General features: G+C 37.0%; 1 protein-coding gene across 4 annotated transcripts in view; it reads right to left on the reverse strand.

Moving 5' to 3' along the window:
• LOC120767708 (zwei Ig domain protein zig-8) overlaps positions 1-24,346 on the reverse strand; it is a 197,259-nt gene that overhangs the window by 18,155 nt on the left and 154,758 nt on the right. For all 4 annotated transcript variants that reach the window (XM_040093914.1, XM_040093931.1, XM_040093907.1 and 1 more), the window contains one exon: positions 6,502-6,662. In XM_040093914.1, the coding sequence (XP_039949848.1) occupies positions 6,502-6,662 (161 nt within the window). The remainder of the gene's footprint in view (positions 1-6,501; positions 6,663-24,346) is intronic.

The raw sequence follows: 24,346 nt of genomic DNA on the forward strand, positions 1-24,346 counted from the left end.
AAGAGGCTTTAAAGTTTGGCCTCTCAGTACTCCACCCCCGAATACGGTTTTTTGAGTTGTTGTTGCACTTAACATATAAAGAACCCATAAAGAATTGGCAAGCCCGTATAGCAGAAGACAAAAAGATTATTAAGGAAACAAAAGAGACAATACAAAAATGTTTTAAAGATGAAATGGGTCTACTGGTTGATGTTATTAAACCTGGTTTTGGAAACAGGAATGACGGGAATACATCTAGGAGATTTTTCGAAAATGCAGAATGCTCTTCTCGCATCACCGGCATCAACATCGAAGTAATCAAAAGATTTAAAGTTATTCTTGAAATAATATCAAGTGGTTATGAGCTTGATTCTCAAAAATTCGATGATTATGCCCAAGACATGGCAAAATTGTATGTGGAAATGTACGGTTGGTATCCAATGTCGCCAACTGTCCACAAAAGCCTGATACACGGAGCGCAGGAGCTGCAAGAGGCAATTCTTCCAATTGGACAATTATCCGAGGAGGCTGCTGAGGCCCGAAATAAACATATCAGAAAATATCGGGTAGATTTTGCCCGAAAGTTTTCGAGGATCGATTGTAACAGAGATATTTCGAACAGACTGCTTTTAACATCCGATCCACTTATCAGCTGCAATCGTCCAAAGAATAAGAAGAAACTCGTGCCATTTTCCGAGGAAGCAAAACCAATTTTAACTGCAGCAACACCTAATCTCAATAGGTCAGACGAGAATACTGTCGAGGAAGAGGATTCTGATGTAATCAGCAAAGTAGATTATCCTGAAACCGATTAATTTTTTTTAATTATATTATTTCATTTTCAGTTATTTTTTCTATTCTAATCATGTATTTTTATTAATAAATGCTATATATTGATTCAATATTGTTTTTTATTATAGTTAAAGATAATATAGGTCCCTAAATAATTATGACCGGTTTTTTGCATCAAATACCCCTTAGTGCAATGGTTGAGTTGTATTATTTTCCCTACTGACGCTGCTAATTGACTACCACAGAAGTGAAATTTAATACCTTTTAGGAAATAAAAGTGAGAATATCCTGTTCTTAAGTTCAAATTTGTTCAAGCCAATGTTGAAGTGGGCGATAAAATCAATTTTCAACCGAAGCTATTAACCCTTAAAAAATTCAAAAGATTACTCACAAGAATTTAACTCCGATCGTTTGTATGCTATAGTGAGCCGATCTGAACAATTTCTTCGCAGATTGTACCACTGTCTCAGAAAGTGCCGAATTTCCTAAAAATATTTCATCAATGATTTCTTATACAAGCGCTTGCTTTCAATTGTCCAGTTTGTCTGGCAGCTATATGCTATATTTGTCCGATATGCGCGGTTTCAACAATTGAGCAGATTCTTGGTGAGAAAAGGGCGTATGCAAAATTTTAAACCGATATCTCAAACACTGAGGTTTCAATTCGCGTATATACAGACTGACGGTCAGCTCAGCTCTACATAACGATGCAAAGCGGCTTTTGCGGCTACTTAAAATTATTTGTATATTTAATCAACAAATATTTCATATACAATTCCCTTTTTCTTCTTTAAAAAGTAGAAAAACAACAAATGGTTTCAATAATTTATTTTTTATTTAACACCTATAATCACGTGGTCGTGAAAAAAGTTGCGTCACGCAGCTTAATCCGCATAATCACTTCACATTTCCGACATACAAATTGAATTTCCGCTTTGTCCTTTTTTCGCCATTCATGGCAGCATTGCTATTCAGCGCCGCATAGCCCGTTGTCATTATCATATTTGCATTTTTTGCGACACTTTCTCCGGAGCACCGCACATGTTGTGCGCAGAAAAAATACACTTTAATATCCATTGAGCCGCTCGCTGCCATTTACAACGACAAAGAGCTTGTCGCAACGACCACACGCTGTTTGTTTTTCAACTATTTATACCTATACGAGTATACTTACCTATGTATATAATAATTTAAGTAGTATGTGCATAGCTATGCATGTGTTGATAAGCACTGCTTTGTTCTCGCATTATCTACAGCAATAGTCTGTGTGAGTCCAGAATGGCTGTGGTATTCACCAGAACAAGCAGATGAGAGAAAACATACAAAGTACCCTACAGGAAAAAGTTATTTTTAATTTTCGATTTGACAGCTTAGAACGGCGTTCCGTTGCAACTGCCGAAAAAACATCCAGGAATTGTATATTAATTCCCCGGGTAAATGTTATTTCAAAAAATTGTAATCCGCTAAGGTGGTAGGACTGTTCTTAATTATTATATCAAGTATGAGCGTGATCTGTCAACCAGTTTGTTTACAGCAGCTGCATAAGTCGGCAAACCCCAGTACTGCGTTGCCATTTTTATAGTGTATAAAAAAATTGAACAAATAATTTGTCTCAAATTTTGTATTTCTAACCCAATTCGTGTGCGAAATCATTGCGAATGTTGAAAAAGGCTTACAGTGCTTCAATTTTAGCAAAAAAACAAGCCTACGAGGGATACACACAAGGATGTGCTTAAAAATGCACATGTGAAATAGGTGGCAAGAGAGATCTCGCGAGTCCGTTCGAATGATTTTGGTGGATATTTTGGGTAAGAAACGCGTTCTTGCTCGACTCGTCCCGTAAAAGCTGCTTTTTTTGTCAAAAAGATTACGACTGAATTTAAATCCAAAAACGTAATGAACACCATCGATCAACCACAGTATTTACCAGATTTAGCTCCATGTGATTTTTTCTTGTTCTCTAAACAGAAATTGCCGCTCCGTGGAACCCGTTTTCAGTGGATAGAAGAGATAAAAAAAAATTCGCTGAAGGAACTGAGGGCCATTCTAAAAAGTATTTATGAAAAGTGTTTCGAGAAGTGAAAAAATCGTTCGTATAAATGTATTACATATATATAGTGAGGATTACTTTGAGGGCTACAAAATAAATCTTGATGAATAATTAAATATTTTGCATTTCATTTACAATTTTCTGGTAGCTTTTTGTCACAATGTAATTTATCGTAAGACCCTTATACTTCGACAAAACCTTTGAAAAATTTATTGAGACGGCCAATGTCAGTTTCGGCTATGAAGAAGACACCGCAGATAAGACTTCCGCGATATTTTTTTTAAGTTTTGCAAAGGAAGAGTAAGTGTATGTATGTTTCCACCTCATCCCCCTCCATATAACTTTGATAACTTGCGTCCGTCAAGATTTTAGACTTATCGCATGAATGGCTATTGGAAAATGTCCGAGAAGAACCTCTACTAATGTCGAAAGAACATAAGGCATTGCTTTATATTCAAGCCTCTAACTAAGAATTTTGCATATTAGATTGCTATTTCGGAGTGAGAAGGCAAATGAGGAGTAAAATCCTCTCTCGACGGACAAAGACCAAACTCTACAATGCACTTATCATATCCTCGTGCTATATGGTGCAGTGTCATGGGCGATGACAATGTATGATGAGTCGGCGTTACGAGACAGCGGCTGCGTTAGCTAGCTCATGTTGTCCGAATGGAAGAGAGCACTCCAGCTTTGGTGGTTTTCGATTCAATACCCGTCGGTGGAAGCAGAGGAAGAGGTACATCTTCCCTGCGTTGGAAAGACCAGGTGAAGGAGGACCTGGCTACACTTGGAATCTCCAATTGGCGCCAAACAGCGGAAAGGAAGTAAGATTGGCGCGCTTTTGTTAACTCGGCTATAGCCGCGTAAGCGGTGTCTACGCCAAAAGAGAAGAAGAAATGTGCAACTGTGCCCTTGCCTTTTCTTCTCTTTCCAATCGCACTTTAAAGGGTTTTGAAAAATTCAGTTTCAGCTACATTTATATCGGTTTCGAGCATTTATTTGTACTAATTAAATGGTGGTTTGATATACTACATAGAAGCGTTGAAGTAGTCCCTCTCTTCCTCAAATATTGCCATGAAACAAAAAAAAAAACACGAACCAATACAAATATGAACTCCTCCTATATTTATACTCACTCCCATCGACTTTCCCCATTCCACGAATAGGTGGAAAGCAATTTGCATTTATAGCCTTCGTTTTGTCATTGGGACCCTCCTTTTGTGTGTTTCGCCAGTTTCACGCGTACGGTTTTCTGTATTCGATCATTTGTTGTTGTTATTGAGAAACCAATGTTAAATCTGGTATTTCCGCTCGATTTCTTTTGCGTATGTTTGTTTTATTTTCAGTGTGTGTGTTTTCGGCAGGGTTGATCTTCGGCCGGCTTACGTGCTTTCCCTGCCGCATTTACGAGCAAATTACCTAAGTATTTGTGTTTCTGTCATTTACAGCATATTTTCCTCGGCTCATTTGTTTCGGTCACACATAGAGGTGTCTGAAGCCCTTGTGGATTTATTTCAAGCATGTATTGGCATAATTGTATGTATTGGGGAAGAATATTACGTGACCAGAAATATAATATTATTAAAGTGCAACGAATAAAGGGGAATAAAATTATAAGTAATGATAAAAAAAATAATTTTAAATTTACTTAATTTGAAAACAAAAATTTAATAAAGTTAAAAAAATATGTTGCCGCTGGAGCAAGCAAGTAAAGGCTTAGTTAGGGGTAAATGTACATTAAACTTATTAGGGGTGAAATCTTGTGGCAGCAAAGAAAAATAGTAAAATTAGTGGGTTTGGATTTACATATCTTTTTGAAGAATTATTATTATTATTTCACTGAGTAAAGGTTAACTGTGAAGCCACATATCCTCAGGAGAATATGAGTTAAGTGCCAGCTGCTGGCACATTGACCACACACGCTTGCGTTTTAATATTTACCATAGAATAACTTTCAGAACTTTTTGGTGAACACACACAAATATTTACCAAAATAACAGTAATTTTGAAATTCTACGAAAAACCACTAAAAGTCAATTATCGGAACAACTACTGACAGCGACACACCCACTTCGAGCATAGCCCGAAGAAATATTTAGGAAACTTTTGAAGCGTTCAACACTTGCACTTTTCACACATGACCAAATATTAGTTGGAAGTTGAACTTTCATTTATTTTTCCCTTTTTTATTTATTTGTATATGTTGGCGCTTACTTTTGTTATATTGTTATTATGTAACTCCGCAGCTGAGTCCACAGCATCAGGCGAAGATGCTGAAGACATACGTGTGCTGGTGTGTTATTACTGAAAGCCACACACACCCAGATACAGACGCCAACATATGTATATGTACGTCGCACCCAAGCAGCGACTTCAACCGAAGCTGAACTAAATAAGACATTCTTGTATGTGCCATTAAATTCCTAACCGTTAGGGGCGGCGAAAAGTTTTCTTGTTAAAAGCTTTTGGCTATGCAAAAGTTTCTTTTGTCATGACCGTTAGGCAGTTGGACTCTGACTTTTCAATACATTCCAGCCACAATTAAAATTAAATTTTCCAAGTAAATTTAAATGCATGGCACCGCAATGCCGGCGCATTTGAGCTAGTGAATGAATGGTTGTGGTGACATGTGTGTGAGTTTGGCGTTGCGGGTTCACGCATACGTATGTGGCGTAGAAGTTTGGCAACAAGAGAGGACTGCAATTTTAATGAAATATGATAAAAAACCAAAGTCAGAATACCCTTAAATTATAAAAGGTCCCTTACAAGAACTTTGTTCGGTAAGTTTGTATAACAGCTTTATGTTACAGTGAATCGATGCGATTTCTTTGGAGATTACAATACTGCCTTTGGTAATAACTCTGCCAAATTTATTGAAAATATCTCGTCAAATGAGAAGGTTTTCCATGCAACCACTTGATTCCGACTGTTCAGTTTCTATGGCAGTTATATGCTAAGTTTCTATATCTGTATTTCAGATCGATATCTGAAAACTGAGGAACTAGATTATGTCTAGTCATCGAAAGAGTTATGGTACAAACTTAAGTCCAAATTTGGAAGCTGGAACTCATTACTTCAAGTCAGATGTGTCACAGTTATTAATTTCTGAGTTTGATTTCAGTCAAAGGCCTGAAGACGTTACTCTAGATCTGACGTCCTATGAGGCGTAGAGAACATACCTGAGCTACTAGTTAAATACCTCCATTACTCGAGAAAACTAAAACTAAATAAAACTAGCTGCCCATAACCGAAATCAGTTCTGCCCTCCCTGGACACTCAGTTCCGCGCTGGTTGCTAACTTATGCGATTAACTCTGGAAATATGTGAACTCAATTTCTGATAAATATTAAAGTGCATTTATGTGTGAGAAAGTATTACAGTAACATAGAAACAAATCGCTTGTGACAAAACAAAAGTGATAACAACAACACATAGTTCACAGGTGAACATGTGTTTGTGTACTGAGACCACACTTAACCTTTCCTAGAACGCCTCGTTTGCTTAGAATCGACTTAGACTCAATGGTTAAAGCCGCAAGCTGAAAGCAGAATTTTCTTTTTGCTTTCCTTCACTTAATTGCATAAGTTTTGGCTGCCGCTGCCACCGCTGCCACCGCTGCCACCGCTGCCAGCGCCGCCCTCGCCGCTGCTGCAATAAAATGAAAGTTGTTTGCAACTTACCAACCACTTGCAAGTGCACTCGGGCGCTAACTTTTGGCTCCGTTGACACTTGACACTCGTAGGCGCCCGCATCTCTTGCTTGTACGTATTTTATTTGCAGCGTCCAGAATTTGTCCGGTTGCTTTAGCGCCAGAAATCTTTGGTCTGCAATGAAGACGGCTCTGCAAATACGAAGAAAAGTCAAAATAGAATGAGTTCTAGTTCATTTTTTATTTATTCAAAGATATATGTGTTTACAAGATGTTATGTCAAATATTTTATTAAGACACTGTTCAGAATAATATATAAGGGAGAGAATATTATTATTTTAGGCTGCACTGACCACTTCAATGGGAGATAAAAAATAATGGGAATATGTTCTATTTCTCAAATCAAAATATATAGTTTTATACTAAGAGCTTACCTAAAGCTTTAAGAATAATTCAAGTTTGTATACTCCAACAGATAATAAGACATAATTTCAGTAATTTTCAGTCTACCAAATTGGGTTAAGTTATTCTATAATCTGGCTAGCTATACGATTCATACGATAATGAGCTGTACGAGAATCAAGAAACAGCGGTAGCGCTGGCTAGCTCATGTTGTTCGGATGGAAGAGAATACGCCACTCAAAGACTTTTGACTCAGTATTCGCCGGTGGAAGCAGAAGAAAAGGAAGACCTCCGCACCTTTGGAGAGATCAGGTATAGCAGGGCCTGGCTGCACTTGGTACTTCTAATTGGCGCCAAATAGCGAAAAGAAGTAGCGACTGGTTGCTAACTCGGTTATAACCACGTGAACAGTGTCTATGACAGTAAGGAAAGAAACAAGAATGTTTAGACGTCTCTTGAAACTACTGCCATATTGAGTGACATATAAATTGTATACTGAAATTATATTTTGATATTACTTGCTGGAAAAGAAACTTTAATTCAATAAATCTTAAAGAAATTTTGGAAAGCGTCTTATTGAATTCAGCGTAGAGCAAATTTGCCTCGCAAGAATTTTTATATAAAGTCATGGACATAATTGAACTAATTTCTGACTTTTTATAAGAAAGCTAGGCGCGAAGTGATTATTTTTTGATATCAGAAAGTATCTTCCTTCTTAAGATTTGCCTTTTTAGCAAACATGTCACTAGTATCTAGTACACATTTAAGCAGATATTTAGTCTATACTTATCGTACTAACGACGTAAGTATTAGATATAAAGAGACGCGTTGAAATTTTCTTTAAATAATTTTCAGGTGCGCGTCACAGCTAACTATTGGCGGTGTGCGTCTTTGCTGTTCACCGAAAAATGGCAAATGCGTTTTATGGACGCCTTTCATCAGAAATCCTTTTTATAACGAAGCATGCAATTGAAATTTATGGACTTAAGCTTTAAAGTGTCTTTATAAAATATATCATTTCATCTTTTTGTTAGTAGCACAACATAATTTACTAGTAGTTATAAAAGTTTTCCGGTGATTAAAGCACCTGCTCTGATTTCAAACTAAACTGCTTGTAAAATCCAATGGATGTTTGCGTGATATTCACATGTGTAATAAAACTTTTCCAACTACTTTTGCTAATGCTTGAAGGCGTGAACATTGAAATGCAAGCGACTAAGTGGGGAGAGATTATAAATTGCCTGCACATTCGAGTTTTGGGCGAAGTCAAACTTTTTTATGCTTATTAAAAAGCAAGAAGCAGACAAGTAAGAAATTTGCTCAATTTTTTGCCACCAATTTTCAAAGTTTATCGGTTATAACACAAAAGCTGCGGCAGTGGGGCAGGTGTGTGGCGGCGTACAAATATAGTATATGAAAAATGCATAAAAAATACGATAGAATAAAGAAACAGCTCGACAAAACTTATGTGAAGAATCTGGCAATATTCTTGTGCTTACACAATTCTCTCATTTTGACGATGAAAAAGTTTAGAAATTACTATAAAAATTGTTGAGGGAATACGAAAAAAGCAGCGAGCAGAAGCAGAATACACCAAAGTATATGTAAAAAGTTGTACAACAAAAGTGGAATAAAAAAAAAAACAAAATGAGACTGCACAAGTACAACACACACAAGTACAACGAGTACAACGAGTATGAATGCTTGAATGCTCTCGTGCTTGAATGCCATGGGCAAAGCAGCCGCCGCAGTGGTTGAGGGCGAACATGTGAAATATGTTTTTTGATGCAACTTTCGGTCGGATCTTGTTTCGCTTTGTTGTGGCAGCATGAATCTAGATAAGAAATTGCAGCAAAAAAAGAACCAAAGAGAGAAAAAACATTTCAAGAAGCACCGAAATGAAATTGCAAGTCAACTAGAGCAGCAAAAGCCAGCAGGCGAATATTTTGCCATCATTGTTGTTGTTGCTCTTGTTTGGTTGACGCGACATTTATGCTGCTGCCATTTGCTGTATTTGCTATTGCATGCACTTGCATGTATGTGTGTGTGTATGTGGTTATGTGGTCGTTTTGTATTGTTGTGTCGTGGCGAACAACTTGTAAGCAGGAAATGGCAAAAGTCATAAAATCACAAGTTTTATGAGCGCAAAAGGTCTAATCTCAGCAGGCGTTAAACTTGTTGGGACCCCATGAACCTCTTCCGCTAGAATTTAAGGGTTCACAGCAAACAAGCGCGTTGCTTACCTAATTGTGTAGAAGGGACAAAAACTGCGTATGTGGGAATTATTTGCATAAATATTGGCAAAGTGCTCAAATTTACGATTGAAAGGGGTGAATGTGCGTGTATGCGTGCCGGAAGCCAACACTTATGGATGTAGCGATTTACCCAATTAAAATGGAAAAGATTTTTCAACCGTCATAGTTTCTGGAAACAATTTAACAAACCCAGATGTCCAGTTGGCCATTGGATTAATTGGAAATTGAGCCAATATCAATATTCATTGCTTTCAGCAACTTCAACTAGCATATATCCGTGCATTTCTGGAAGCAGTTGTAAGGAAAGACACCTTGAAAATATTGGAAGAATGGTCTAAAATTCGAATAAACCTTTTTTCCCAGAAATTTTGAAAATTTTTATTGCAAGGGGTAAGATTAGTCTAATCAAAAAACATTCAAAAGCTTATTTTTATGCCCTGAATAAGTACAATTTATTGCTACGAAGTTTGGAACAGCGAGCAGGAAACAATGATGATCCCATAAAGCATTTATGTAAATGATCAGTGTCATCAGCTAATGGAGTCGATTAAGTCATGTCCGTTTGTAACATACCGTATATACAAGAGGCGTTCCAAAGTAAACAGGACTTAAAAAAACAGCACAAATAGTTTTTTCGGCAAAATCAATTTATTTTATTCAAAATAGTCTCCTTCTGCTTCAATACACGGTCCAAGAGCACGTCGAACGAGTGTTTTAGCTCGTTGGCCGGTATGGCCGTCAGTATGCCATTGCCAGCCTTTTGAATAGCCTCTACGTCTGCATAACGCTTTCCTGTCATGGACAGATGCATTTTTCCGAAATGGAAGAAGTCGCACGGTGTCATATCAGGTGAATACGGGGAGTGGTTAATGGTTAAAATGTGATTTTTAGTCAAATAATCGTCCTACGAATGTTGGATTCTGAGCAATTTTTGCTCGTCAGTCAATTTGTGTGGAACAAACCGTGCACTCACCTTGCGTAAGCCCAAATGTTCGGTCAAAATGCGATGAATCGATGTTTTGGAGATGTTCAATTTCATTTCCATGAATTTCAATAATGACTTCCTCTGATTTTTGGTGAATTCACGGACAGTTTCGATGGAATTTCCGGTGAACACGTATTTTGATTGGCCCACATGTTGATAGTCATTTATGTCTTCACGACCACTTTGAGAACGTTAAAACCACTCGTACACTCTGCTACGGGTTAGGCAATCATCGCCATAACTTGTTTTCACGTTTCAATTGTTAAATCAATTGAAATTCTCACTGGACAATCGATAAAGATAGTAGATTCTAACGCATCAGTCAACATATAGATGGCGCTACTAGGGGGCGCTAGATTCAAAAAGTCTTTTTTACATTGGAAAGCACCTTGTAATTATACCGGAACAAATCTCTCAGTTTTTTTAGATATCTAACAATTTTCATATAAAGATCCTCGAGCAAAAGCTTTCGCTATAACTTTTTTTGTGACAGAAACCATTTTTAAATTATAATCCAAGAAAATATATACCAAGTTATTTACTTTACCCACCTCTCGGTAACATCTATTCCCGCTAACGGAATTCTCTAATTCTTCACTAAAAATTTTAAAAGTATGCCAACTACAGCAACAATTAACACACTAAAATAAAATCAGGAAAGCGCTTTAAATACCAATAAACGTAAACGTATTTACAACAATTGCCAAGTCTTAATCAAGAATTGGAAATCACTTCAGGTCATAAAAGGCACTTCCTTGTAAATCTTTGCATACATGCAAAACGGAGGTCACGAAGTGAGCGAGACTACACCAGCCACGGCTCTGCAATACAATTCGTGCTCGGCATAAATATGTTTGACTTCCATATAAAACTTAAAAGTGCTACAAGCAAATGCATAAAACCTCCTACAGCGTCTGTCAATATGCAATTGTATGTGTGAGCAGCAGTGTCTGTGAGTGTGTGTGTGTGGGCGCGCAATTTAGCGGAAATGTTGCAACGCAAACAAGCGGCTTAAGCGAAATTACATTCAGGCATATGTAAGCGATTTTCCACACTTAAGCGCAAACAGTAAAAATCGCATAAATTCACAACAACAATTGCCGGTATAAAAGTTCGAAATAAATAGCTTTGAAATCGCGTGTACAAGCAATAAAAGAAATTCCGTTAGGACTCTCAGCACTTATCCGCCGCTATTGTTTGTTGGTGTTTTGTAAACATGACCGGATTACTCTTTTGCATACAAAATCAATATGTGCATGTGTGCCGCATGTATAAGCATGTGTGTGTGTATTTATCTGAGCATCTCACGCGCGCTTCAATCGGAAACCAATAGGTGAACCAGAGCTAAATGCGTGATCTTGGTTGCTTTCTAGCTCAAGCTGAAAATTTACCTAGATGCTTTTATAGGCACTTATGTGCTGACGAAGTCCCTGTAAATACACGCTGGCCGAGAATCCAGGTTGTGGTAAAAGAAATTGATCTCACAAACCATCTGGCTCCAAGATAACTCGGGTGATCGACCCAAACCGGCAGTAACAACTTCATGGGCTACAAATGAAAGACATAGCTTCATATAAAGTTGAAAATATTTACTTGGTTTCTGGATCCATATATTCCTGATTATTTATGTACTCTTATTTAAGGTTCGCGCTCCCATAAATATGTGAAATTTCTTCTCAACTAAACTGGTAAAGCAGGGATTCTAAAGCATCGCAGAGGACTTGCGATTTCTCTAGAAACTTTCGAAAGAAGCTAGTATGGAAAATTTTCGTAGATGATTCCCGAAGGCCCTCATTGAGAGACAGATCAGTTAGATGATTAGCAAATGCTATATAATATCTAATATAAATAAAATACTTTTGCAAGAACTGGTGAGTATAATAGACAAGTTTAGAGAATTAGTTTATGCATCCTAAATTTGTCAACTTTTCACCTTGGCCCACAAATAATTCTTTTCTGCTTAACTAAAAGCCGCAAAGCAATTAAAAACAGATTCATTTGATACAAATTCAGAAAGCTTTGTAAAGTAAAACCTCCTTGTCCATAAGTAAAAAGAATAAATGCGAACATGACACACAAAACCAGAATGATATTCTAAAATATACTGAAAAAATTTTTAACCAGCAAAAGTGAATATATATTACATATGTATATAGTATGCAGTTTATATTAACAACACATAGCATATATGTGTACAACAGTGCTGAGCAATATAATGAAAGTATGAATCAAACAACAAGTTAAGAATATAATATCTCCGCGCTCTCAAAGTACGTTGGAGAACGCCGTAAACATAGAATCATACGACATGCACTAAAGTAATGCTTGCTAGATTTGTTGTGGGAAAGAGAGAGAAAGATAGAGAGAGTTTTTAGACCGGGTCAAAGGACTTTGTTAAATGAACTAGAAGACAGCAAGAGAGAGTGATCGATAATCAAAATTGAGTACAAGGAACTTGGAACCCTTATTGACAAAATTAAGGAGTTTTCTGAAAAAATGAGTCCTACTTTGGAAGTAATTAGAAGTAATACGCTAACGTTTTTTTTTCAAAACGACACTACAAAAGTAGACCGATAGGGGCAGCAAACGACGTCATATTTTTTCCCGCTCTTTTGACATTTCTCTTCAGTAAGTCTTGCTATTTTATCATGGAAAGATATACGATTCAACAAAGAGCCGAAATTTTTAAAATTTTCTACCGAAATTCGTAGTCAGTGGCCTCAACTTTAAGTGCGCTACGTCCAATTTATGGTCGTGTTAATCGTCCTGTCAGATCAACAATTGAGCGTCTAATGGAAAAATTTGAATTCACAGGCACACCACAAAATGAAGCCGCTTGATCACCAGAATCGGTTTATATTCGCGAATTGGGCAACAACTTGAAAATGATCCGGGTTTTCATCGAAAAATCAGCTTCAGCGATAGGGCCCATTTCTGGACAAATGACTTCGTCAATAAGCAGAATATGAGTCCATGAGTCACCATTGCATCCCGAAAATATTGCGGTTTGGTGCGTTTTACGGGTCGGCGGCGTCATTGGGCCATACTTCTTCCGTGATGATCAAGACCGGCAGGTTGCTGTGAATGAGAATCGTTCTGCTCGATGTAAATTTAATACTTTTTTCCCGAACTGGATAATATGGACTTGGACAATATCTGGTTCCAACAAGACGGCGCCACAAGCCACTCAGCGAATCTTACAATCGATTTTTTGAAAGCCAAGTTTGGTGTATGTCTTATTTCACGAAATGGCCAAGTCAATTGGCCGCCTCGGTCGTGCGATTTGACGCCGTTAGACTACTTCCTGAGGGGCTACGCCAAGTCTATGGTCTACGAAAACAGGCCAGCGACGATTGATGAACTTCATACGAAATCGAGCATGAAATTGCAGCAGTATCGGCCGATTTATGCTTGAAAACCACATCGAAAGTTGGATTCAGCGTCTGGATTTCTGAAAGCATGCCCGTGGTGGCCATGCAAACGAAATTGAGCTCCATACATAATCGCATAGAATGCACTTTCACAAGAATAAAAAATTTCATTCACCTTTGTAGCACTTTTATTGAAAACCCCGTTATTTGCAGAAGAATTTTTACCTCAAGTGAAATTTGAAGACGGTTTATTTGAGCAGGAAAAGACACATTCAGCGTATTCAGCAACGGTGAAAAAATCAAAATGGAAAACTCTTGATTGCATTTGAGTTTATCAATATCCTTAAACAAACACTGCTATTTTTTTGAACGCGAACGTAAAACGAATCAATATGAATTGTTGCCAACTTGGTACATATTGCGCATATGGCTTGGCTGTACATATATTATACATATGTATATCAGTAAATACTAGGTCGGATTAGAACCGGTGTACGCGCAGAAATATTTTCATATGCAATGCAAAGTATGAATCTGATAAAGCTGGTGTATTTGGTGCATGTAGCATAGCCTTTGGACAAAAGTTGATGCAACTTGCTTTTTGGTGTTGTAACACATGTACTCCTATGCCGAGTTGTTATTATACGTGTTGTGTTGTCCCCTTCTCCAAACGATCAACATAATGAAATAGCACAGGGTAAAGGCGGCAAGGACAGCACAACTTCGTTTGCTGCATTTCCATTATCACGTTGCTGTTTCATATGCAGATTGTGGCCCGAAGCTTTACAAGCTCCGCTTCTCGACTTGTGCACCTTGCACCGCAACAGTGTGTGTGGCAACCAACCGAATCGGTGATTGTCTGGCTAGCAGAGATTTCTCTGTGGCATTACATTTCGGACAACTTGGAAAGTATATAAGATTTGTTCTGTTTTCAGTGAGAATTCGGAATCGTGTTATTTTCCTTTGCAATGCCACAAACAACTGTTAGCGAACTGTACATACGCAGATAAGCAATCGTGTTTGTTGCCGTGCATAAATATGTTTGTAGTCGTGTATTTATGTGGCAACGTGTCTGAAAGCTTGCTTACATACACGCCGCTGTGACCTTTAAACTTGTGTGGTTTCGTGGCTGTTTCTGGAAGCCAGCTGAAAATTTTAATAAAATGCTGGCCAAAGGGAAAATCCACGCACCAAAAGATTTTCATTACCATAGCAGGTATATGCAGCTGCATGTGTTGTAGAGTGTGAAAGTGTTTCCTTTTACTTCTGTTCAGCTTGCAACATAGAATGCTTGTGTAGGGAATGTCATGGTCGAACGGCCTGCTGCCACCTTCCCTGGTTTAGGCATATGGTATGAAAAGGTGTTGTTGTATACATGTTTGGCCTTGAAAATGTCTATTAATCAACTGTTACCTTTTGTGCGATCAAGTTTTGTTTTACAGATTTTAGACTAGTTTTACTGTTTTGATTGGCATTTTCCCACCAACGACATTTTACATTTTCTCTCCACGAAATCCCTAAGTTTCTCTACTATATGTGCTACAAGAAGTTATTTGATATTTGAGTATTAAGTGACATAAAAAATAGCTCATTGAATTGTTCCTTAAGCTTTAAAATTACAAGGTGCATTCCGAAGTAAACAGTTTCGAATCTAGCGCTCCCTAGTGTCGCCATCCATATGCCGACTGGTGTGTCAGAATATGTATTTTTGTCGATTTTTCAGTGAGAATTTCATGACATTTCATAGATTGGAAGTGAAGCTATTGCGTTTTAAGTGTCAGTATGTTTGTCTTATCGGTGCGAAAATGAGCTTCGAACAAAGAGCCAGCATTAAATTTTCTTCTAAAATTAGTAAAACGTTTACCGAAATGTTTCAATTGATAAAACAGGTTTATGGCAATGATTGCCTATCCCGTAGCAGAGTGCACGAGTGGTTTCAACGCTTTCAAAGTGGTCGTGAGGACATAAATGACGATCAACATGTGGGCCAATCAAAATCCGTGATGCTCCGGAAATTCCATCGAAACTGTGCGTAAATTCATTAAAAAATAAGCCGAAGTCATCATTGAAATGGAATTGAACATCTCCAAAACATCGATTTATCGCATTTTGACCAAACATTTGGGCTTACGAAAGGTGCTCGGAATCCAACATTCGAAGGACGATTATTTGGCCAAAAAATACATTTTAACCATCAACCACTCTCCGTATTCACCTGATATGGCTCCGTGCGCCTTCTTTATTTTCGGAAAAATGCATTTGCTCACGAAAGGAAAGCGTTATGCAGACGTAGAGGCTATTAAACGGGGCCAACGAGCTGAAACACTCTTTCGCTTTTGGACCGAGCAAAAAGCTGTATTGAAGCAGCAGGAGACTATTTTGAATAAAATAAATTGATTTTGCCGAAAAACCATATGCTATGTTGTGCTTTGGATCACACCTTGTATTTAAGCTTAATAGTCAGTTTATCATCTTCTTGAACGATTCAATATTCTCTAATATTTACCATACAAAATTTATGTAAAGAATAGGTCAATTGGAAAGTCTCCAGCCTGACACATCGCTTGCACTACTAGAATTACCACAAATTGATAAGACTTTTAGTTAGCCTTAACACTCAGAAGACGTCATTATATATCTAATAGCTGCCGGACCATTGGTTTGTGAATTATATCATTTTGAGTGAAGCAACTTTTGTTGTGAAAAAATGGATAAAAAGGAGTTAAGCGTGTTGGCAAGATATTAGTTTTGAAAGGAAAAAATACGGTTGAAGTAAAAATTTGGCTTGATGAGTTTCCGGGCACTACCTCAGCAGAAATCGATCAACAAACAATTGTATGCTTATTTTAGAAGTGGGGATATGAGCACCGAAGACGTAGAACGTAAAGAACACCGAAAAGAGGTTGTTACAGACGAAAACGTCACAAAAGTCCACAAAATAATTTTGCATGACCGATGAGTGAAATTTTTCAAGATACCAAGCACACCAGAGAGATCAACTGCATCATATCATTCACTCTTTGCAAAGTGGGTGCTGCGATAGCTCGCTTTTGACCAAAAGCAACGACGAGTTGATAATTCGGAACAGAGTTTGGAGATGTTCAAGCATAATAAATCCGAGTTTTTACATCGATGTGTTACAATGTATAACACATATCTTCATAATTTCACTCCGAAGTCCAATTCACGTTCATCTGAATGGACTGCATGGAAAAATGCCACTGTCGCCTGGTAAGGTTATGGCGTCTGCATTCTGGAATGCACATAGAAAAATTTTTAATGACTACCACGAAAAAGAAAGGATCATCAACAACAACTATTATATAGCCTCATTAGACCGTTTGAAGGACAAAATCGCCTAAAAACGGCCGCATTTGAAAAAAAGTGCTGTTTACCAAGAAAATGCATCCTGTCACCAGTCGGCGAAAACGATATCCAAAATCAATGAATTGAGCTTCGAATCCATTGTATTCACCTGTTCTGACCCCCAGAGACTAGAATGTTTGCTGGTAAGATATTTTCGTCGATGATCAGCGAAACTGGGGCCTATTTTATAGCCGATGACAAATCTTATTACAAAAATGGTATCGCTATAATTAGTGTACCCTGCATCTTGAAGGGCACTACCTTGAAAATAAAAGGAATTTTGCCGAAAAAAATTAGCATTACAATGGTAGGCCGGAGACTTTTTAATTTATATGTTATATACATTATACGCATATACTTTCATTCACCAAAGTCTACCTAATTATTTCTATCTTAGAATGTATGAAAATCTTCTCCTTCTCTCTCTCTCTCTCTCTTTCTCTCTTGCTAGATTGATTTCGCACGAACAAGCAAGGAAAATCAATTTCAACACTTTTAAAAACTATTTGACGTAAAATACTTTGTCCGGCTTTTATTTCTTCTGTTTGCAGCGGCTCACTTCCAACTGACAGACGATGTGTCATTGATAGCTGATATCACTGAATAGTTGAGAAAACTTCTTGCAGACACAAACCAACACATACTAGGAGTGAGTTAAAAGAGTTTGGCACTCGCAGCGGTTGCCAAGAAGTGTTAGTAAAAGAGTGAGTGCCTAAAAATACACACATATGTACATACGTAAGTCCAGAAGTTTAAGGAAAAGTTAACTACGATATACAAAATTAAAAAAAATAGTAGATGTTTGCGTTAGAAAATCTATAAATGGGCTGAAGCTTAGTAATTTTTTATTTTTTTTTTTTTGAAATAGGATGCATTTCGAAGTTTTTCACATATTGGAATTTTTGTAATAATTGTCTTGAAGCATGAATTTCAGGTATGCATTTCTTTTAGTAACTATGTGTTCAGTTTGCATGGAAGCTATATGCTATAGTAATCCTATTGGAACAATTTTTTCGGAGATTACATTGTTGTCTTAGAAAATAATCTATACCAAATTGGGTGCAGATACATTGTCAAATGTGAAAGTTTTCCACACAAGAACTTGATCCCGATCGCTCAGTTTGTATGGCAGCTATATGATATATACCCTGTTCAGGGTATAAAAAGGCAATTAATATTTTTATTAAAAAGATTATTAATCTATAATAATGTCGGAATGGCCGGAACTACGGAAAAGTGGGAATTTTTTTTTTCACAAAATGGCGACTGCCTGAAAAAAAGTTTTTTTGCATCACTTTTTCCTTCTATTTCGAATTTTTTATAAATAATAAAAACAAAAATTTGGGGCTAGTTCCAACCATAGACAAGCCTATGAAGAAGACTCTATAAAAATTTCAAGTAAATCGGTCTAGTAGAACCTGAGAAATCATGGGTATCGTTCCGAAAAAGTCAGTTTTGAGAAAAACGCGTTTAAAGTTTAGGAGACAATTCTAGTGAACACGGACGACACGTCACAAAATCGGCGGTATCTCCGAAAATAAGTCGAATTTTGAAAAATCCTTCCAAGGTCATATTTTTGAAAGTCTAAACTTTCAAGATATGCAAAAAAAAATCGATTTTTGCAAAATCCTAGACACGAATGCCCCCTTAAGCTAGTAAATTTAGAGAAAACAATTTTAAAGAAAAAATCACTTTTACTTTTGCTTTGTAGCTTGATGACCTTGCCTGGCATAGAAAAGAAAGTTAAAGATAACGAGAAATGTCGCAGAAAACAGAAAATCTAATTAGAAGCAGATAAAAGTTCGACACATTGAGCTGAGACTGCGAATAAAAAAGTGACTTTTATCAATAATATTATTTTAAAATCAAAATTAAATTCACTATAAATTCGCTAACTTCAAGCGGTGAAGTTCCGGTGTTTGTTGACAATTCTCTGCGCCCTGTTGGCTTTTTATTTTATCGTTACATAATATTTGTTTATATACTTCAGTTGAGATTCTTTAGCCTCTAATGGCGCATTCACATACAACTTTCCTCGCTTTGCTTGAGATTTCATATTTTTACAATGAAGCGGAGCAACCAAAGGGTATGCCAGAATGAATACTTTGCTTTCAGTGTTGCTCCTTAGTTACGGGATTACATGGATTCACGGGTTTCAAAAAATCGAATTTTTTAGACTATATACATATATAATTCTACAAGACCTCTAGAATATTGTTCTAAAGCTTTGAGAACTTGTGCGCTCGAGGCTAGCTAAGTTAAGTGCGCCGTCTTTAAACGCGTTTTTCTCGAAACTGTCTTTTTGAAGTCGGTTGACACGATTTCTCGAGAACTACTCAATCGATCTTCATGAAATTTTACACAAAAACTTTGAGACATAGTTCTTAAAGATTTGGTCGAAGGTTTTTTTTCGATTACAACTATTTGAAAAAAAATGTCGTGAAATTTTAATTTTTTTGTTCGGAAAAATGTCTGCCAAATATACAATTTTCAGTTTTTATTCCTTCGTCCAAGTTCTGAGTTAAGGTTTTAACTAAAACAAGTATTTTTTCACTAGGGGTCACCGGAAATGGCGTCGCAAAGGCCGTGTTTAAAATATTTTTTTCCAAAAATTTCAGTATTTTTTTGTTAATAAAGTATGTTTTGTGACAATAAAAAAAATTTTAGAAAAAAGACTGTTTTTTGCCCGAGGAAATATAGTATGTGAGCACGAAAAACATACATCGAACTTATCTGTCAAAACAAACGTCTAAAGCAAAGCGAAGCAAAAGTTCTATGTGAATCAGCCCTAAGAACTCAAGCTCTTTCATATTAATGTTTTCTTTCTGATGCTGCTCATTAGTAATCTCATTCTCTACTCTTTATCTCAGCAGCGTATTTGGAAAACATTTGGAAATTTCTATTCCAAATTTGCTCTACGATTCTCAATCTTCTCAATAGCATTTACTTTAATCGCTACCTACACGAAAGCTTACGCAATCCCATGTGTTTGAACGCACAGACAAGCACTCTCCCACATTAGCACAATTGCTGGTATCTATTTCAGGTCATCTTGCCAATTTTTTCAGTTCTCACTTTCCACTATTTCATTTTTCAACTACTTGCATTACGCCGTAATATGCTTACAATTGTCGGAGATGGAGGGAGCGTTGTCGCCAGTGTGTATCGAAGTGCAAGAGGAACCAATGAACCTGCCACATTATGAACAGTTAACCGAGCAAATGTGAGTAAAGTGCGCAGCATGCATGCGCTTTTCGTTTTGTTTTTTATGTATGTATGTATGTGTGTGTTTCAGCATGTGCGATTGTTTGCTCGTTGCTTGCTGACATCTGCCCAATACAAATGAAATGCAACACATACATACATACATACATACACACATGTGTGCACACCATCAGTGACATGGCAAACAATCAGCAACAATGGGCGAAAAATGTGAGCACTGCAAACAGTAGAAAAAGATAAGGGCAACAGCTGAATTGTTGACCGATAACATTCTTCACCACGTATATACTTGGCTAGATACACATATACATATATAAACATACACTTGCAACAGTGTTTGTAAACCCTTCTGGTATATTATATTTATATAACACAGTCTGGCCTTCTAGAGCACATTATCTTTGCTTGCTCCCACACACACACACACACACACGAGCATTTACAGCCACACACTGACACTTATTGCCTTCGCCTCGCCGTATGTGTAACAGCATGTTGCAACTTCAAGGCTGCAATTTACTTCCGCTGTCAGTTGATTGTCTCAAGTTTAGCTCGCATTGTCTGCTAGCTGCACATCTGTCCTTTCCTTCGCCGCTATATTGTGCTTTTCTTGCTCTGTTTGTCAACATACAATGTATGTTTGTCCCTTCCAGCTGTCAGTTTGTGCATTCAGCGCGGCAACTCTGCGCAAATAAATATGGACTCGGGTGTGTGTTGCGAGTCCTTGCCCGTCTTATTGTTCAGATTTTGTTGCTGTGCTGGATTTCTTATCACATAGTCGTATAAGTCTTACTAAATTGTTTTCTTGGCTGCTAACATAAGAGTGCACACCCACACACATACGTACCTCCAGAGATTTATATATACATTAGGGTGGTCTGTGTTTCCCTTAGTTTGCTCTGAAATCGCGTGCCATTTTTGCTTCCTTTTCGAGTGCATGCTGCGACACATCCTCAATTCCTAGGTATATTTATGTATTTGTGTTTGTAAATACATTTGAATGCCGTTCCTAGTGCCATTTCCTGGTATGTGGTGCTACTCCCATGTATGCTTACTTCGACATTATTAATGTGATCATATAATGGTTTGTTTAATAGAGATTACTTGCGTTCGCAAAATACATAACAGTAAACACATAAAGTTGCGCAAAAGCACTCAGAATTATATACATACATACATATAAATACATTATGACAGTTTCAACAAGTAAATATTCCTTATTATTATGAGTTGCTTAGCCAAAGTATTTTAAGGACGTCTACTGTGTGCAGAAAATAGTAAGACTTTTTAATATAAATTTTGCGCGAAAACCCTTTCCTCAAAATATTTTTTTTCTAGGTTGATTTCACTGTCAGTGACATCTGTAATAGTAAAATAATAATTAGTGTTTAGTATACGCTTGTCTTTCTGAAGTACATAAAGTGCATTCGGCGCTTTTTACGATGAGTGAAATTATTCAAAAAATAAGTTCCATTGAATTTTGTGTGTGGAATCAAATTTCTGGTGTTGAAACGTTCAGAATGTTATAAAAGGCCTTCGGTGTTAATTTTTTGCAGGCAAGTGTATTGATAAAAATTATTCCAAGAGGGTTGGGAACGCGTTCACGACGAACCACGCACGAGACCATCAACATTAACTGATGCTCAACACGTCAATAAAATAGAGGAATTGATGCTTGAAAATCGACGACTAATAGTCAGACATCTCACTGGCATCGTTGGCCATATCAGAAGGATCATAGAAAACCATTTTCAAAGATGATTTGGGTCTAAGAAAAGTGAAAGCACTATTGGTTCCAAAATCACTAAATTTTTTCAAAAAACAGCGTGGCCTTAAAGTCTGTGAAACAATGCTTTCTGACTATCAGGATGTCATGAAACATTTTGTTCCTGGCGATGAGTCTTGAATCTATGCCTGCGACCTGGAAACAGATGATCAGTCGGCCGAATATATTTCGAATCAGATTCAAAATTATCATCAATGTCGAGCTGAGTCAATGTTGCCATACCCGGTTATTTGTATATATGCGAATTAGTCCCTCACAGGTTACTTTCTCCAACAGAAATTGCTTATTTTTCGGAACTGCAGAAGTTGGAATACTATTCGATATAGCTACCATAGAAACTGAACGATCAAAATTCTTGTATGAAAACTTATTTATTTGACAGGCTATCTACACGAGATTTCGCACGGATTATTGTCGAAAACAAAGCTACAAGTTATGAATATATTGTACAGAACGGATCACTACAGACAAGATAAATAAAGGCTTTACTTATTACCACATTAATATAAAATAATGTACAGGTCTATTACAAAACAGTATTAGAAAACCTCAGACGTCAGAGCCCTGGAATATACCTGGAAGTTTAAAGAAAAGACCTTTGTGTTGCTAAAAGCTCCAGAAGCTGAAAATAAACACTGAAGTATTAAGAAAGCCACTCGAACTTATGACAAATCCGCTTTGGAGATTAATTTTGAGTCCTGCTAGTATGAGATGGCGGATATGAAAACCAAATTGTGGCATCCTTAGTCCCTCTAAACCTAAGAAAGGAGTATTGAGATGTTCCTAACTCGTCTGCTTCCAAAACAACTTCAACAATTGAAATATAGCTAGGTTTCATGTATCACAGCGTGGGTTATTATTGAAGTACGAGCGCATAAAACTCTACAAAATAAGAAATGAACCAGCCCTTTGATTTGACAATACCAAGAACAATTTAAAAGGAGAAGCTCAGTTAGATAATCAGCAACGACAAGAGTGCATCGATGAACTAAAATCTTTGTCTGGCTATGAAGCACCATCCTATAGCACTGTGAAAAACTGGTACAACGAATTCAATTGTGGCCGAGGCTCGCTCAAAGACGAATTCTGTGAAGGTCGTCCAAAAACAGGCGTTGTGCCAGAAAACATCGATGCCGTACGTGAACTGATAATGCAAGACCGTCATGTAACATACCTTCAGATAGAGGCATGCCTATGCATTTCTCCCACCAGCATACATTCGATATTGCATGAACACCTGGCCGTAAAAAAGGTTTGTTCTCTTTGGATCCCGCACAATTTGACAATCGAAAAGGCTCGTGTGGATTGGTGTAAAGAAATGCTGAAAAAATACGATCGCAGTGCTTCAAAAGATGTTTATAAGATCGTCACAGGTGACGAATCATGGATCTATGCGTATGAGCCCGAAACAAAACAGCAATCGACAAAAAAAAAATACAATAAAAAAACAAAAAAAAAAAAAAACATTTTCGTTGATAAATATGCCTATTTACATTATTAGGACAGAAATATATATAGCCACCTACGTAATATATTTGAAATAAGTATTATATCACTCTTCATAAAATCAATTTAAACTTGAAAAAAATTGTGATCACACAAATGTGATGAATTTAATTTAGTTTTTAAGCAGATATCTGCAATAATTAAGTGAGCGTACCTCAGTCGGTATGCCAGTAGTTGCTTTTCGAATCAATTATTCTCCAGTAACATATGTACATATGTACATATGTACCACTTATATACTTATACACAATTACCAGTTAGTCAAATTAATTCCTTGAAAAGATCTAATAACCTAACACATATAATTCATACTTACATCAATAAAGGCGTGACAATATATCATACACTTTATTACATCATTGGATGCGTACTCCAAATGCCCCGACATGCGAGGCATCCAGAACTCATTTGGTTGCATCAACAACACAATTGTTATTGTGAAAATTATATGCTAACTGACACTGGATTCTACAATATTGTTGCTGCATGTACGTGCAGAATTTCGAAAACATATTCAACACTAATGTAATAAAGGCTTATAAACACGTAAGCCTGTATGTGTGTTTATTTATGTGGCAAGCGGGTGCTTCAGTTGTGTAACTAAGCCGAGAAATTGCACAAAATTTAAATTAAATATGGCAAAAATGATAAGCGTATATGGAATCGCAGAGCGAAAATTTTACTCAAATACAAATGTATGTATGTACAGCTAGCAGCTAACAACAGGCGTGCCAAAATGGCTGATAATTTGAATTTTGGAAAATGTCTGCTAACATTAATATGATTATATTTAATTTAGTATATAAGTGGCACACGATTTATGTATATTGTATTGCCTTTGAGTAGTGTTGTAAGTAAATTCCTGGAAGCAATAAGCAATTAGTGGGCATATTGTTTACTTATTAGTGCATAATATAATATTTTATAAGTGTAAGTATGTATATATTGTACACATGTATACATAGCATACAACTTATACT

This window comes from Bactrocera tryoni, chromosome 1, assembly GCF_016617805.1.
Source record: "Bactrocera tryoni isolate S06 chromosome 1, CSIRO_BtryS06_freeze2, whole genome shotgun sequence".
In the NCBI taxonomy this organism is placed as follows: domain Eukaryota; kingdom Metazoa; phylum Arthropoda; class Insecta; order Diptera; family Tephritidae; genus Bactrocera; species Bactrocera tryoni.